Source organism: Colobus angolensis, unplaced genomic scaffold (assembly GCF_000951035.1).
Source record: "Colobus angolensis palliatus isolate OR3802 unplaced genomic scaffold, Cang.pa_1.0 Scaffold174, whole genome shotgun sequence".
Classification (NCBI taxonomy): Eukaryota; Metazoa; Chordata; class Mammalia; order Primates; family Cercopithecidae; genus Colobus; species Colobus angolensis.
Window position 1 is genome coordinate 152903 of NW_012114866.1, and position 17534 is coordinate 170436.

The following is a 17534-nucleotide window of genomic DNA, read 5'->3' on the forward strand; positions in this document are numbered from 1 at the left end:
TACTGAGCAAGGAGAAAACTGCCTTTAGGAATAAGGTGGGACTTGCTGGGGCATTAGGAATAAGGTGGGACTTGCTGGAGCAATGCTGCTAAAAGGTTTATGGAGATGTCGCATATACATCTCAAGGCACAGCATTTTCCTTTAAACTTACTCATGTTACAAGGATTTTTTCATATGTCTTACTGCGGATTTCGTCCCTACAATACTCCTATTGTCCAACCACTCCCTTATCCTTTTAATGGTAAAGATAATTCTCAAATACTAAGGGAACTCAGAGGCCAGTGCCGGCGTGGGTCCTCTGTAAGCTGAGCACCGGTCCCCTGGGCCCTGCTTTTCTTTCTCTACATTTTGTCTCTGTGTATTATTTCCTTTTCTCAAGTCTTTCGTTCCATGTAATGAGAAACACCCACAAGTGTGGAGGGGCAGGCCACCCCTTCACCGACTGCCCTGCATGCAGCGAACCATCACAGAAACAGGACTTCAAAGGACTTCAAAACCAATATTCTTCTGAAGAATTTAGTAACCATAGTGAGAAAAGCCAGTCTCTGGCAATTCCTGAGCTCTGAGAAACAAATATGTGGGACCCATAGGGAAACAAAGAAGATGTTCTGTGATGTGGAAAAGAGTCTGCTCTGTTTGCTGTGCTCCAACTCTCAGGAGCACGGGGCTCACAAACACTATCCCATTGAAGGGGCAGCTGAGGAACACTGGGTAAGAGATAGCTCTGCGATCACCTGAAAGCTGAAGGGTGACAGAGTTAAAGAGATTAGAAGGCAATGAGAATCATCATGGTGATTACTCCTTTCTTTACTGAGTGCCAGGTGCTGTTCTAGGTACCAGTGATGAAATTTTGAATAAAATATGCAACTCTACCTTCCTTCATGGAGCTTGCACCCAAAAAGAGACTGATTAAGTAAATGTCCTTATTATTGACTCTACTGTTCAATGCTAAAGGCATTGAAAAGCAACAAAACTACAAGGGCAGAAAAAGGTATTTTGGAAATATGTTTTTATTACTGGATAAACGAGTATGGGAATAGCAAACTACAAAATCAGGGGACTAGCATAGTGGGTTCTGAAGCAGGATGTTTCACTGAACATTAACCAGGTTACAGGAAATCTTCACTCTTCATTTCCCTAAACTGTTCTATATTCTGAAACCTCAGAACTGAAAATATCAATTGAGGATGAGCAGTGAAAAATTTTTTTTTTCCTTCTCTCTAATGTATGTATATATTACATCCCTTGCCTGCGTATATTATTCAGAGTGTAGAATCCATGGTATTTGACTTTCTGTTTTTTAACCTCATAATTCTTTTGCAGGAGAAGCTCTTAAAGCAAATGAGGATTTCATGGAAAAAGATTCAAGAAAATCAGAGAAATCTAAATGAGGAGAGAAAAACAGCCTTCCTCTGGAGGGTAAGTATGAGACTGTGAATCCTCACGACCAGCTTGAGACAGGTGTGCTGACAACATTTATATTAGCAACTTGAGTTGAAATTCTCATATGCCAGATTTTGTCATGTGTTTATTCATAGGCTGGAAAACAACCAGACTGTTCAATATAATGCTTGTTCAGGTTTCTTGGAAGTGTTCTTCAGATAAGTAAAAAATAAATATAAATTCTGAAGGGCAAGTATGTGCTTAAAATGAATAAGTATTTCAGACAGAGTTTTCTGAATAAAATGAATTATTATGTAATATTAATTACATAGTACATAATTGAGAAATAAAGGTATTTAATGGTGAATATGAGGTTGGCCAGGGGGAAGAAATCAGGTAGGAACAGTAATTTAAGAAATGTGCCTGTGCTGGTGAAGTCTGATAGCAGAGGACCCAGATGATGCCAGTTCAGGTAGGAGAAAATGTAACAAGATGAAAAGCTGAGGAGAAGGGATAAAAAATGACTGGAGGAGCAAGAGAGTAACAGTGTCAATATTGAGAGGAGAGACACAATGGAATGGAGATTCATGTTCTTAGAATGGCAGGGCAATACAGAGCCTATGGCTTTTGATAGAAGAAAGATAGGAGACAGAAAAGAGGTAGTCGGTTTGAGAGATGGGGGTTAAATTTTTTACTAAGATCCTTTTTGTGTGACGGCTTCTGATTCTGATTATAATATACTAAAATCATTTCTACTGACAGTGATTGTTTAGTCTGTGAAGTACAGAGATTTGAAACAACAAACTAATTGAGTAACAAAGATTATATATATTATCCATGACAATTTGACAATCAATCATCAATTTTAGTTGTTTTCTAACGGTATTTCAGATTTAAGAGGACATATATTTAAACACTTAATTCTAAAGCGCTATTTTGCAGGTGTTCAGGAATTGATGAATTACATAAATTTTGAAGGAAGGTCTTGTTTAACTCATCAGACTGTTTGTAAATGATGGAAAATAAAAGAAGGAATGAGGAGGATGAATTTGTGCGTTCTGTGAGGTGGAAGAAGCCTGGGTATGTAACCTACAAAACCCATGTCCCTACAGGGCGATGTGGTTTTACGGGCACAGATGATCAGAAATGAGTACAGGAAGCTGCATCCAGTTCTCCATAGGGAAGAAAAACAACATCTAGAGAGACTGAACAAGGAGTACCAAGAGATTTTTCAGCAACTCCAGAGAAGTTGGGTCAACATGGATCAAAAGAGTAAACACTTGAAAGATATGTATCAGGAACTAATGAAAATGTGTCATAAACCAGATGTGGAGCTGCTCCAGGTAAGAATGGAGGATGCCCCTTGAGATACTTTGTATTAGCTGACCTTTACATCTTTGCCTTCCATTGGGTACCAAAGACATTATTTCTTCTTCTCCCACATTGATGGTGAGAGCCTTATAGAGATAAACGATAACTGCTAACCTAATCATAGAAATAAACCTTTATGGAATTGTGCAACTAGATTTCCATAGAACATTTTCTACCACAAGCTTCCTCCTCCAGCACATTTCATTAAATCTGTGGAAGAAAAAATTTCATGTGAAAATTCACTTTTGTCTCCAATGGATAATCCATAGAAATTATGGAAAAACTAACATTTCCTTCTTCCTCATTTTGGGAAGTCTTAGGTTTGAAATGCTCTTAATTTCAGCCATATTATCCTTTGGGGGCTAGCCCTGAAAAAGACTGCATTGTACACAGCTGCAGCAATGCGCAGTCGCTACTCACACCTTTCTCTCTCATGCAAATTTAGGGTCCTGAGTTTATCAGAAATTGATTCTGTCAATAGGTCTTACTGGTATAATTGCTAGAGATGAGAATACATTTTAAAAGAGTTGCAGTGATAGTATATGGTAATTCTAACGTTTTCAAAACCTAAAGACCAGATGGGCAGAATTTTTGTTTGTTTTTTTTGAGAGAGAGTCTTCTGTCACCCAGACTGAAGTCAGTGGCCCAATCTCAGTTCACTGCAACTTCTGCCTCCTTGGTTCAAGTAATTCTCCTGCTTCAGCCTCCCAAGTAGCTGGAACTACAGGCATGCACCACCACATCCAGCTAATTTGTTTGTATTTTCAATAGAGTTGGGTTTTTGCCTGTTGTCCAGGATAGTGTGGAACTCCTGGCCTCAGGTGTTCCACCCACCTTGGCCTCCCAAAGTGCTGGGATTACAGGTGTGAGCCACCTCATCCAACAAGAATAACAACTTTCTAAAGAAGTCATTTTTTCTTTCGCTCTCTCTCTCTACAGGATTTGGGAGACATTGTGGCAAGGTATGTTTTTGGCCATCAGTGCAAGGTGGAGCACAAGGCGTGCTATGAAAACATCAAGCTGTTTCCAACAAAGTGAAAACATAATTTACTAACACCACACCATAATGTGTCAGTGCGATTGTGTGTGTGTGTGTTTGTGTGTGTACTCATGTGTTTGTGTGGTATGTTGAATATTACCTATGCCTTTTATCAGACATTAACCTTTTCTTACTTTCCCAAGTGACTCTGGGGGTTATGTTTTGAAGAGTTCAATGCAGAAGTTGCTAGAATACAATTGCCTGGTTTTAGGATTCAGAATCCTAATTAGAGATAAACTATTTGGTGGCAGATAGGGAGAGAGGCATTTATCTTTCAGTGGCATTCGGTTAGAAATGGAGTGAGTAGTTAGAAAGATTCCCTAAGAGCCACAAACCCATCCTAGGATTGTGAAGCTACATTACAATATCAGAAGTGGATCTGAAAGAAGCATTTTCTGTTGCAATCTGTTTCTTAAACGCAGACATCAGAAACTTAATCAACTCAACCAACTTCCTTGCAGGAGTGAGTCTGTGCTGCTGCACATGCCCCAGCCTGTCAATCTGGAGCTCACTGCAGGGCCCATCACTGGACTGGTGGACAGGCTCAACCGCTTCCGAGGTGAGTGTCACCCTCTTGGTGAGATCAACATGCAATGCCTTCATTTATGGTTTTCTATGGGCAGCTTTACCAGTGTAATCATCTTTCATCTAGAAGAAGAGAATAGTCTGTGAATAGGCTTTAATATTTATAGTTTCACTATCATCAAACAGACAAAGGTAAACAAAAACTGGTGAAATGTAATAGGAATCAGCCACATAACAAATTTCTTAGAAAAATAAAACATGCAGAAGCGCCTTTTAGGACTTTAGGAACCATTCCCTCCTACAATTTCATCTATACAATTGTTACCTGAAATATACAGAACTAAATTAATTTAGGACATTTCAATTTCAAATTTAGTGCAGTTAACAACTGATTTGAGTGACGGTGTTTTTTAAAATACATTTCAGGTGAAGTTTCATAGCATTTATAATTTTAGTCACGTTTTTAATCAACGAAAACATACATGAGTAACTTATATAACAGTGCAAAAACGGAGAACCTGTGAACCATAGAAACATGATTTGGTGGTTGATGAGGCCTTAGATAGAACTCCAAGATAGATCATGATAAATCCAGCAGATAAAAGAGGTCTGTGCCTGAATCTGACATGAAAGTCAGAGAATTCTTGCACAGAATCTGCACTTTTCAGAAGGCAAATTCAGATTTTCTCTTTAAGTATGAATTTGCTAGCTTCAGTGACAGATTATAATATTTCTGGCAAAATGGTAACTTTTTATTTGGATCTAAGAATGGTTCCCCACCTCATCTCCTGTCCCAAGCCTCCTACTCTGCCCTGACAGAGAAGAGGCAGTGGAGGTTAATTTTATTGCTATGGACTTGGCTGCAGGACAAGAGCTTCCAGTTTTTCAGTTGTTATGAAAGGTCGCTCAACTAGACGTAGACATGACCTTCCTCCCCTTTATACTTTTTGAGTTTATAGAAATTGTGATCATTGTAGTTTAGCCATTTACTTGTGCAGATATCTTAACACCCTTTGATTCTAACATTTTTTCAGACAGAAGTTTCTTTCTAATCTTGATCTGTGTTTTCTAATGAGAGTCTCTTTCTTATCTGAACATGAGAATGTATAAACTACTTTTCACTTGAACATTCTCTTTTTTCTACAGTGGAAATTGCCTTCACTTGGGAAGTAACCAATCACAATATCAGGCTGTTTGAGGATGTGAGAAGTTTGATGCTTAGACGTGGATCTTTGAATTCTGACAGATCTGACTATTTTGCTGCATGGGGAGCCCCTGGGTCTTCTCCTCTGGGAAACACTACTGGGAGCTGGATGTGGACAACTCTTGGGACTGGGCTTTGGGAGTCTGTACGGACTCCTGGATAAGGAAGAATAGCACAATGGTTACATCTAAGGACATATTTCTTCTTTTGTGTGTGAAGGTGGATAATCGTTTCAGTCTCTTGACCACCTCCCCAATGTTTCCTCACTATGTAGAGAAACCTCTGGGCCGGGTTGGTGTGTTTCTTGATTTTGAAAGTGGAAGTGTGAGTTTTTTGAATGTCACCAGGAGTTCCCTCATATGGAGTTACCCGGCTGGCTCCTAAAATTTTCCTGTCAGGCCTTTCTTTTACACCTGCCACAGATGATCAGGATTAAGAGACCTGACTGTTTGGGAACTCCATATACAAGGGAGCCCTTCACTGTTGATACAAAGAAATCATACTGTTCAGGCTTTTATCTATTTTAATGTCACTTCATTTTGTTGCTATTAAATAGAAAATATGTAAAATGCAAAACTTTTTTGTACATTTTCTTACAATTAAAATAATCTCCTATGGCCCATTTCCTAAAATATGTATTGTGATTTTCAAGTGTTTGTGAATTGATTGGATGGAATTCTGGAAATATATGGGTATATGTTTCCAACTTAATGATCTCATGCAGGAACAAAATTTGCACATCATGGACAGAAAGGATTTTGCACAATGCACTTGTAAGTGTGAAAGTTCCCTCCTATTAATACAATAAATTCTACACCTCATCACTTTAGGAGGAAAAATGTACTTTACACAGAAGTTTTCACTGAATCTTTGGGCTAGAATAGGAATTTAAGAGTCATGCATCCTATGGCAACAAAATACATTCTGAGAAATGCATTATTAGGCGATTTTATCATTGTGTGAACATCAGAACACACTACAAAAGCCTACATAGAATATCCACATACAGACATAGGCTAATGGTACAGTCTATTGCTTCTCTGAGAAGTTGCTGGCAATGTCTGAGCAAGAACCAATAGGGTTTAACCCACATGGAATTCTGTAGCTGTTTAATAAAGCAAACAGCATCACCCAGGGAAAAATAGAGAGATGAGCAGACTGTCTGTTTTAACTGTGTTTATACTTCCAATTCACACAGACTGTGAATTCTCATTGATAATCTAGAGACCTGAGACATAACCATCATCTCATGCTACAGTGGAAACATATTAGTATCAGGGAAAAAAAAACAACTAACTAAACCAAATCAAAAAACAAAATAAACATAACCCAGTTTTGATGAAATCCCAGTTTGTAGTGAGTCCATTGAGTCTGTCTACCCACCAAATGGTCATTTTCATAATCACTGATTAAATAATGGAAACAAACATTCTACTTCCAGTCCAGCAGATGATCCTGGCTGATGTCTGGGGTTCCTTGGTTGGTGTTGTTACCTAGAATATATTCAAACTGCTTCTCCAGGTAGTGGCTTGGCCTTGCTCACAGCATGGTGGATAATTTTCCACAGTGAAGACTCCCATAGAGTCAGGAGAAGTCTATACTACCATTATGCTACAGAGTAAAACATCAGCTGTAGTCACAACCCTATACAAAGTAAAGGGACTAGAACACACAGCAGTAGCAGTCTTGAAGTTACATCATGGAAAGACAATGGGGGATGGAATATATATTTTAGCACTTTTTAGGGAGAATGGGGGAGGAATATAGCCTACTACACCTACTCTTCCTAAGAAGTGGACATTGAGGATCTATATCCAGAGACTCAGGGTCCTGTAAAACATGAGATCCAATGATCCCCTTACAGAAACATCATTCAAGTTCTGCATTCCTGTAAAAGGGCAATCGACAATTAACCACATTAATGTTCTTTTGGAAATTTTCAAGATTTGGTATCAACTGGACAATCATGAACACAACACAGCAAAATCACTGAGGTAGATGCACACGATACTGGAGTGGAGGGGTGGAAGGGGTGGTCCATCTCCTTCAAGATGACCAGGGACAGACACAGTAATTCTAGGACAGTGAGATAAAAAATGTCAGTGCATCCTTGTCAGGAACCCCCTTCTGATGTCTGTATGTGGCTGCAAACTATTCATGTAAGCCTTTTGAATACCTTGTACTTCCCAAGATTTCTTGATATTAAGAGTCACTGACTGGGGTTCATAGCACATAGAATACCTTCAGCATAGAGGGTGACAAAGTCTTTCCCTCAAAAGCCAGAAGTTCAGAAACCTGTAGCCGAGGCATCCACTGGACCTTACCAGTAAGTGTGGATTAAAGAGAGGGACATTGGTTTTAACCTCAGATAAAAGCTTTTCCATTCTCACTGCTGTAGTCTCTCATACTCAAAATGGAAGGTGAGGCTAGGTCCTGTGACTATTCATTCTTCCAGACTGTGGAAGTTTTTGATGCTGACTCAGAGATATGTTCTCTGTTTACTAAAATCTAATGTCTATTAACATTCTGCTGCAAAAGAGATAGGCTGTGTCCTGTCACAGGCCTCTCACCCTGTGCCCATATGTGCCACTCCTCTGGCCCTTACTGAACCATGATGCCTCCCAGAATCACTCTGAAATTCTTCTGTGCCTCTATCAGTCTTCTGGCCCAGTTCTCAGAACACAGGTCCCTGTCTATCTGCTTTCCAATGATCTGTCTTTGCCCTTCAAATACATAACATAAGAAAAGATGGTCATTAAAATATCCCAGAATGGGAAATAGGGGTTGCCTGTTTTGTCTGAGACCAGCAATGCAGATGCAGGATTCTAAGGGAGGAGGAGAAAGCAAAAGTTGATGCCCTTGAAACTGCTCAGTCACACCCTTATGACATCTAAAAGGGTAAAATGCATTCGGGGTTAACTAATGGGAACAGAAAGAGGACAGTCAAGTTCAGGCATATATGGAGAAAGAGAGTTTCTATCAGTGTCTGACACAAAGTAAAACTCTCGTTCTTTAGTGGAATGCACTCATAAATGTGTCAGAAAAGTAAAGTTTGGTGAGGAAAAGCAAAGTTGTAGAGAACAAGGGATACTGGTAAACAAGACAAGATGCAACATTTCCTGCATATGTCAAAATAATTCTTGAGTCCTTACATTTCCTGGAAATGGCATGAGGTTTCTGCTGTGTATTTTCCACTATGAAAAAGTCAGGCGAGAGTAATATGGTATCATGGTTAAGAGCGATGTGTTGAAGCTAAATTGCCTGGGTTTGATTCCCAAATTCACTGCTCATAAGCCTCATTCCCAGAGCAAAGTGCCTTTCTCAAAGCCTTGTGTGTGGGTGTGGGGTGTATGGGTATATTAGGTATATATTTATAAAATATAGTATTTGTACATACACAGTAATTGTATATACGCAGACATGGATGAACATACAAACTGTACAAAGACAGTGGCCATGGTTGGGAACTGATTTTTTTTCATCAATTTTATAACAAAATTACTTACAATGAAATGATGTTTTTTGAGGGTTTGATGTATACAAATCTTTCTACAACTTGCCTTTTTTATTATATAAATATGCTGTGGAGTACAGATGGATGTTTTCCTTCATAGTAATCTTTCAGATTTTTTTCATAATTTTTTAGATTTATAAAAAGTTGGGAAGATGATAGAGACTTACATATTCCCATACCTGGTTAATTTTTCCTCTAAAATAATCATCTTACATTTTCATTGTACATTTGTTAAATCTAGGAAATCAATATTGATACATTACTACGAGCTGAATTCTAGAATTTATTCAGATTTCCCCCATGTTATTCTGTGGTACGTGCTTTTATTAGATTGAATATCCAGATTAGGATTAGATTGAACACTAATGATGAAAGAATTTGTGGGTGTTGACTGTTAATTAGCGCATGGATCCAGGGAAAACATTACAACCTTGACAGAATACAAGCCAGGCCTAAAAGTTCCATTGTAAATAACGCCTTACTGTGGTTTTCTCTGCTGCTTCTGCTTCATACCAAACACTCAATCATATTGTCTTGGTGTCTGTAGTATTTAAGTCTACTGATTGTGTTCTCTCTCTCTCTCCCTATTCCTGTCTCCCAGCCCCATCTTTCCCTTCCTCTCTTTCCCCTGTATTTCTTCCTAAATAACAGCAATGGTTTCTACCAAATTTTAGTATTCAGGTAGATCTTTGTAAAACAGTTTTATGTTCGTTTTATTTTATTTTTTACCTAGGATGTTATTCTTTGTCCCTTTCATGGGTTAATAGCTCACAGCACACTTCTTGAAAAAGCTTCTCTGTTTTCACAGCTAGTCTCATCACTGATTCTGTCACTCAAGTTTCTTTCTACACCAAAATGGTAAAGTTCACAATTCTGAGAGCATTACATTTTCTTTCAAAATGAAAATGAAGGATGTACCTGTTGCTGGAATTTTTGGGGGAACTGCTTCTGGGATCTGGGAACCTCAGGTCTGAGGGACTGCGGATGTATACACATCACTTCTGGGGCACAGTACTCAAGAAGTAACATAAGGTCCATGTGAAAGCACCTTGCAAGTACTGTCATTACTCACTTAACCACGGGAATACATTCTGAGAAAGGCATCATAAGGCAATTTCATCACTGTGCTAAAGCAAGCCTAGATGGTATAGTGTCCTACACACCTAGTCCATATAGTGCAGCCTACTGCTCCTAGGCTATAGACCTATGCAGCATATCACTCTACTGAATACTGCAGGCAACTGTAGCACAATGGTATTCGTGTATCTTAACAGATCTAAATATAGAAAAGATACTGTAAAAATATGGTAGAAAAGATAACAAGTGATGCACCTGTATAGGGCACTCGCTGTGAATGAAACTTGAAGGACTGAAAGTTGTTCTGGGTTAGTGAGTGAGTGAGTGTGAATGCCTAGGACATTAGCTTATAAACATTGCTCTGTACTCTTAAGCTAGACTAAAATTTATTTTTTAAATGTTCCTTATTCAATATTAAATTAACCTTAGTTTACTGTAAATTATTACCTTTTAAACATTTAACTTTTTTATTCTTTTGTAATATGCTTAGCTTAAAACACAAAACACATTGTACAGATTTTTGCAAATATTTTCTTTATATTATTGTTCTATAAGCATTTTTTTAAAGTTTTCTGTTAAATGTTAGGACACAAGCACACACATTAGCTAAGGCCTACACAGCGTCAGAGTCATCACCTTCACTGTCTTCCACCTCCACATCTTGGCCCACTGGAAGGTTTTCAGAGGCAATAACACGTACGGAGCTGTGAGCTGTACCTCCCACGATAACAATGCCTTCTTTTGGAATATCTCCTGAAGAACTTGCCTGAGGTTCTTCTTGAGGAGAGATAGTCCGTTTGTGAAACATGTGGTATATGTTTGGTTTGTTTCTTTTGTTCATCATACATTTCCATGAGTAATGCATTGTGTATGTTATGACAGCTGTACCATCACTATGAGATGGAATTTATTCAGTTTCATTATAACTTATAGAACTTCCATCTTGTATGCATTCTGCTATTGGCCAAAACGTCATTATGCAGAGCCAGGCTGTACTTACTTTCTTCCCCCGTGCTTTCTGAGTTCTGCCCTGAAGCTGTCATTTTGTGTGGCAGCAGTCTTTGCAGCCACAGCCAATGGTCCTTTTTCAGGCCTACAGGGAAATTTATAGTGAAATTATTTTCAGGCAAAAAGTTTTGAAAGGCAGTTTTCACAATACTTTTAATAAGGGCAAAATTTGTTGAAAGCATTGAGAAGTTATCTACCTGCAGATTCTTAATATCAAATTCCAGGACTATAGTGTATTCAAGCGAGGTGGTTTCACTTCAAAAAGTAAAGTATAAAGGTGGCAGTGATTCTTTAAAATATAACTTAAATACAGGCATGGCTCCCAATTTGCTTAAGGAAACTGATTATTTTGTTTATGTCAGACCTAACTCACAAGCACGTGATTCACACACACACACACACACACACACACACACAGACCTAACTCACAAGCACGTGATTCACACACACACACACACACACACACACACACACACACACAGGTTATTTTGTTTCATAACCCAAATTTATTGACATTCTGAAACAGAGTCCCTGACTGAAATTAAAATTAAAATTTAAAACTACACTATAAATGAACATAAAATAATTTTGATATATCAATTGTCTCAAACCTTGATATTGTGAGATTTTTATTAAAGACACTAAATTTATAAATGGAAAGCCAATTATTAAGTAATACAGTTCAAACATAATAATATCAAAATGAACTATTCTCCAAAGGGCTTTTTTTACTTTTGTGTTGTATGCTATTTCTTTATTAAGTGAAGACTGTCAATTTGTATATATGTCAGCAAGACACTCAGTTTGTGTTTTTGAAAAAAGATATTTAATTATACTGTACATTTACCAAAAATAAATCTGCAGTCAATTTTTAGGAACAGATTATCTTGATTACCTGGAGAGAAAGGAGAGCATGGGGACCAGGAGTAAGAGGAGGTATGGTAGGAGAGGATCTCTACAGGCTACAGGCAGCTTGAGGAAGCCAGTTCCTGTGGTAGAGCTGGATCCTGGGAGGTACAGCTGTGGGGCAAGTGACAGAGAGGCCCACTGAGTCGGTATCTCCTGAGGTTGGTGCCGATGGCATTGACACTGTCACCTTGCAACCAGGGCTCCTCTAGTAAATTTCTCTCTAGAGGTCATTTCGTGGACAGTCACACTGAAGTCTATTACTTTTGAAAATGTATTTTCCTCCCTGATATCTCTTAAATATGGAGAGGGAAACAGCGCTTTATTGATGTAACTTACAAAAAATTCACTTTCCTGAACATGGTCAAGATAGTTTTCCTAACTTCCTGATTCTAGAGCTCTTTTGATCTCACAGTTTCCAATTATGTGCCCTCTCACTTTCTGCCCACTCCTAGTTCTACTTCCATTCTCTGTTTATTTTATAGGGAGCTTACTTCTTCTGTTCCTATTGTGGTAGTCCTGGCCAATAGTTTCTTCTTAGTATAGAACTTATTCCTGGAAGAGATTTGTGACTGGTTATGTTTGAGATTTATATGAAAGAGATGGCCCCAGACCTTCACACCCTACAATAGATTTTTGCATATTAAAATTTGCCAATTCCTTCCCTAGTTTCAGCAGCTTTTCTTAAATTAGATCACCACACTTTTATTTCTTTCTTTCTTTCTTTCTTTCTTTTTTTTAAATTACACTTTAAGTTCTAGGGCACATGTGCACAATGTGCAGGTTTGTTACATGTGTATACATGTGCCATGTTGGTGTGCTGCAGCCATTAACTCATCATTTACATTAGGTGTATCTCCTAATGCTATCCCTCCCCCATCCCCTCACCCCACGACAGGCCCCAGTGTGTGATGTTCCCCATCCTGTGTCCAAGTATTCTCATCGTTCAATTCCCACCTATGAGTGAGAACATCCGGTGTTTGGTTTTGTGTCCTTGCGATAGTTTGCTCAGAATGACGGTTTCCGGCCTCATCCATGTCACACTTTTCAGTGAATGCCTGTTGGTGACTTTTGAGGTACTAAATTCACAAGATATTCTGTCTCTTCCCCACGCTCATTCCTACAGATGCTGATTCCCCATGGATCTTGTAGCTGTGCCTGGTTCACACCAGTTTCCTATGCTTGGACATAACTGCCACCACCTCTTTTCTTATTTAACTTTTCCTTTCTTTTTTATTGAGGTGGAGTCTTGCTCTGTCACCCAGGCTGGAGTGCAGTGGCGAGGTCGCGGTTCACAGCCCAAACTTTTCCGCCTGGATTGAAGTGACTCTCGTGCCTCAGCCTCCCCAGTAGCTGGGATTACACGCGTCTGACACTGCCTGGCTCATTTTTTCTTAAGGCCACACTGAAGTAATTTTCTTTCAGAAAGTGCTCTACATTTTTAAAAGTTAAATGTACTTTCTATCAACTGCCATTGTTGTCCTGGATTTCTTCCACCATGAGTATCTACAAAAATGTGTTAATACGGAAGTGTTATTTTAAAATTTCTTTAGCAATATTTGGTGGCAAAGTTGGGTCCAAATGCCAGCAAACTTATAGGCTTTTGTGACATGTAAATTGTAGAGCAATTTTTAAAATATTTTATGAATATTTATTTGTTTTAAAGTAATTTTTGTTGCTATATATTAGTTATGATTTAAGTACTTTTTTTTGGAATTAAGGAAAGAAAAAATATGGATGTATAGAATAAAAGGACATACTTAACCTACACTTATTTTAAAACTATTGTGAATAATGCATTTTATAAACAGAAACTGTAGTGTATATTTATAATCTACACTTACATCCAGTTTATAAATGTATGAGCATGGAAACGGATATGCAAAAAGATAATTGTTTTAAGTGATGCCATCTTAGTATAAGAGCTGTCTTAGTGCATTTTGTTTTGCTAAAGCAGAACACCAAAGACTGAATAATTTAAAGAGAGAATTCACTTCTTACAGTTCTTGAGATTGGGAAATTTACCCTTCTCTTACAAAAAAAGAAAACAAAAAGTAGCAAACTTGTTAAGGTAAAGAAGAAGAGAGAAGAAAGAGAGAGAACCTCAGCTTCCAGGATGCCTTGTTTTGTACATAGATACATCTGGATGATTCCACCAAAAGGTATCTATTTTTTGGCTGGTCTTCATTGAGATCTGGGAGTTTTCCAGAATTAATCCATTCAGAGATAAGACAGGTTTAATTCTGGGGCCAGAAGGCAGAGACTTAAGACAAATAATCTCTGTTAATATCCAAGTGATCATATCCCTGGATGCATAAGCATAGTGGAGGGAGAGGGATAAATAATCTTTTGGAATCCTCAAGTCGCAGAAATCTCCTAATTCTCCAACACCAGTAGATAGAGCCATCTAAATGTGGGATAAGCCAAGTAAAATCTGTAAGAAGGAATGTTAGAGACTAGAAGTTGCAAGGACAAGCTTTTACTGCTCACTGGACAGAGCAAACTCTTAGCTTCAGAAAGAAGGAATGAAGGTAGAAAGAGTGGCCCATGCTCTGGGGCCAACACAGTAGAGCACTTCCTGATGGCCCTTCCAAAATCGCCCAATGTAACCCTGCTAGAGGAGAAGACTGTGAGGTTTTCTGGCTCCTAGAGTTCCTCTTGAAATTCTAAATCCCAAATTCCCTGTTCGAATGAGGAGCTTCTTAACTTCTTCTTCCTATTTTTCCCAGAGCAGATGAGGCAACATTGCTCCATGCTGAGGTCTGGAAACCATCCTTTTAAACGTCATAAAATTAATCAGAGAAGAAGAGTCTGGGAGAAATAAAAATAAACCAAGCTTGCAACATTTTCAGAATACATTATTAGGTGAGTTAGCTCTCTGAACCGCTTTCTCATAGTCATTTAGTGCCTATTCCCTAGAATCAGGTAGACCCTAGTCTATAATTCTCTGTAACTGTTCTGTCCTGCATCCCAATTAAACTACAGACTCTGTGGTGCTGACAATCCCCAGTAGCAACTGACTCACCAAATAATGCAGTGTCCACATCCTGATCATTTCATACCCCTTTGCAGCAACCAATCAAGCAGAATTTTCCAGCCCCTCACCTTACACAATCCCCTTAAAAATTCCAGCCCAGAACTCCTTGGAAAGATGGATTTGAGGGTCTCCTCCAATGTTCTCTCTCAGAACACTGTGATCATTTAACTTATTATCTGTTGCAAATCTCCTGTCTTAGTATGGTTGGTATCTTACTGTACAGTAGGCTATTACTGTACAACCTGTTGGTCCTTCCTATAACAATCTGGCAATTCTAAACTCCAGCACAGCCTTCTATGTTATGATGAAGGTATATACTATTTCTTAAAGAAAAAAGATGCAAAATATTTACTGACAGATTGTTAGCTAGAGTCATACATTTTAAACATTTGGACATTTGCATGTGGGCCTCTATTTATTTTCTTGTAGTGGTTTACACATATGAGAAGGTGTCTGCAGAAAAGTTATTACCAAAAGTTGAACAGTCAAAAGAATGAGCTGTGTAGAAAGAAAACTGGTAATTAAGTGAAACCACTTTTTGACATGCACATTTTTCCAGGCCGTTGACTCTTCCCAAATCATCTACTTTCATTATTGCTTATTTCCTCGTTTTAATATTTTGTTTACAAAATTTTGTAAATAGCATTCAAACAAAAAAGGTGAAATAGTGGGAAAATAATAAAGAATAATTTTAAATGAATAGCTCACTTCCCAACTCTACCAAAACTGAATAATGAAATCTGGATGGCTTCCTACTCTGAAGTATTTCTACCTAAAGATACAGCTCTAGCCATGAAGAGCTTTTGGAAGAAATGCATCTCTAAGCTTTCCACAATATGAGTGTATATATTCCAGGTAAATGCTATTAAGGTGCTGTTAATTTTTTACCACAATGTTTTCTAAAAGCAATCTTAGATTCTAAAACACAACTAATCTCTCCTGTAGCAAATGATTTCAAAAACTTTAACAAGATTTCTTTTATGAGATTTTAGCAACATAGTATCCTCAGTAAAGTGCATAAATGTGCGCTTATTAATGATGCACATTACCCAAAATTATTTGTAACTATTCTCCAGGATGATGGGTAGAGTAGACAGAAAATACTTGGCACAGCAGTATGGAATAAATGTCTCCAGATAAATCCGTTTTCAACCTTGTTCCAGATCAGGCTAACAAATTCTCCAAGAAAGATCCAAAAGGATCAAACTATTTCCAAAAAACTTAACGGTGCTCACACCTCCAAAAATATTTTTAAAAATATATTTGCAGTAAAAAAAAATTCACTATGTCTGTAATACAATAAAAAATACCAAGAGAGAAAAGAAGTACAAAAATAAATGTCCATAAGGAGAACAAAATAATCAATTCAAAATAAAACAGGATTGACAGAGATGTTAGAATAAGGAGACAAGCACATTACAACATTTGAAATAACCATATTTTATATATTCAGATAAAGTATGTAGAGATATGGTAGATGTAAAAAGAAAAAAATTGTATAAGAGAGATACAATCTACAACTTCTTAAATGAGAAGGACATGTACAGGGATTAGAGGGTGATTAGATTTGCATCATACTAGATTACAAAGTGTGAAAGCAAAGCATTTAAGACTACAAAATGAAAGAGGGAGTAAGGACTACTTTAATATATAAATCGAGTATCAGTGAACCATGGACAGCTTGAAGTGGACTATCATGTTTGTAATTTAAGTCACAAAAGGTTAAAAAAAAGGAAGGACAGAAAAATACTTTAAATACTAGTGGCCAAAAATTGCACAGATTTTTAACCAAAAATTCACAGATCCGAGAAGCTTGTTAAATTCAAAAGGAAGGGGAAAATAAGTTAAAGCTAGAGCTATAGCAATATTCATCACAATCCATTAGGTTGGTGCAAAAAGTAATTGTGGTTTTGCCATTACTTTTTACTTTATTTTATGTTTTTTTGAGACGGAGTCTCACTCTGTCGCCCAGGCTGTCCTGCAGTGGCGTGATCTCCACTCACCACAACCTCCGCCTCTTGGGTTCAAGGGTTTGCTCCCACCTCAGCCTCCTGAGTAGCTGGGACTACAGGCGCCCATCACCACACCCAGGTAATTTTTGTATTTTTAGTAGAGATGGGTTTTTGCCATGTCAATCAGTCTGGTCTCAAACTCCTGACCTTAGGTGATCCACTTGCTTCAGCCTCCCAAAGTGCTTGAATTAGAGGCGTGAGCCACCGTGCATGGCCTGTCTTTACTTTCAATGGTAAAAACAATTTCTTATGCCCAGCTCTAATAATTGCTTACAATCAGTGGCTAAAAATGAAAGAAAAAAATGAAGGAAGGAAAAAGGAAGAAAGGAAGGAAAGGAAAATAAAGAATAAATGAAAGAGAGGGAGAGAGGAACCGTGGGAGAGAGGAAGGAAGGCATGAAGGAAGGAATGAAGGAAGGAAGGAAGGAAGGAAGGAAGGAAGGAAGGAAGGAAGGAAG

General features: G+C 38.1%; 1 protein-coding gene across 1 annotated transcript in view; it reads left to right on the forward strand.

The window, feature by feature from the left end:
• LOC105509290 (tripartite motif-containing protein 51-like) overlaps positions 1-17534 on the forward strand; it is a 102077-nt gene that overhangs the window by 12422 nt on the left and 72121 nt on the right. The window contains exons 2-5 of the mRNA XM_011938457.1: positions 471-711; positions 1324-1419; positions 2496-2726; positions 3694-3720. Coding sequence (XP_011793847.1) covers positions 471-711; positions 1324-1419; positions 2496-2726; positions 3694-3720 — 595 coding nt within the window. The remainder of the gene's footprint in view (positions 1-470; positions 712-1323; positions 1420-2495; positions 2727-3693; positions 3721-17534) is intronic.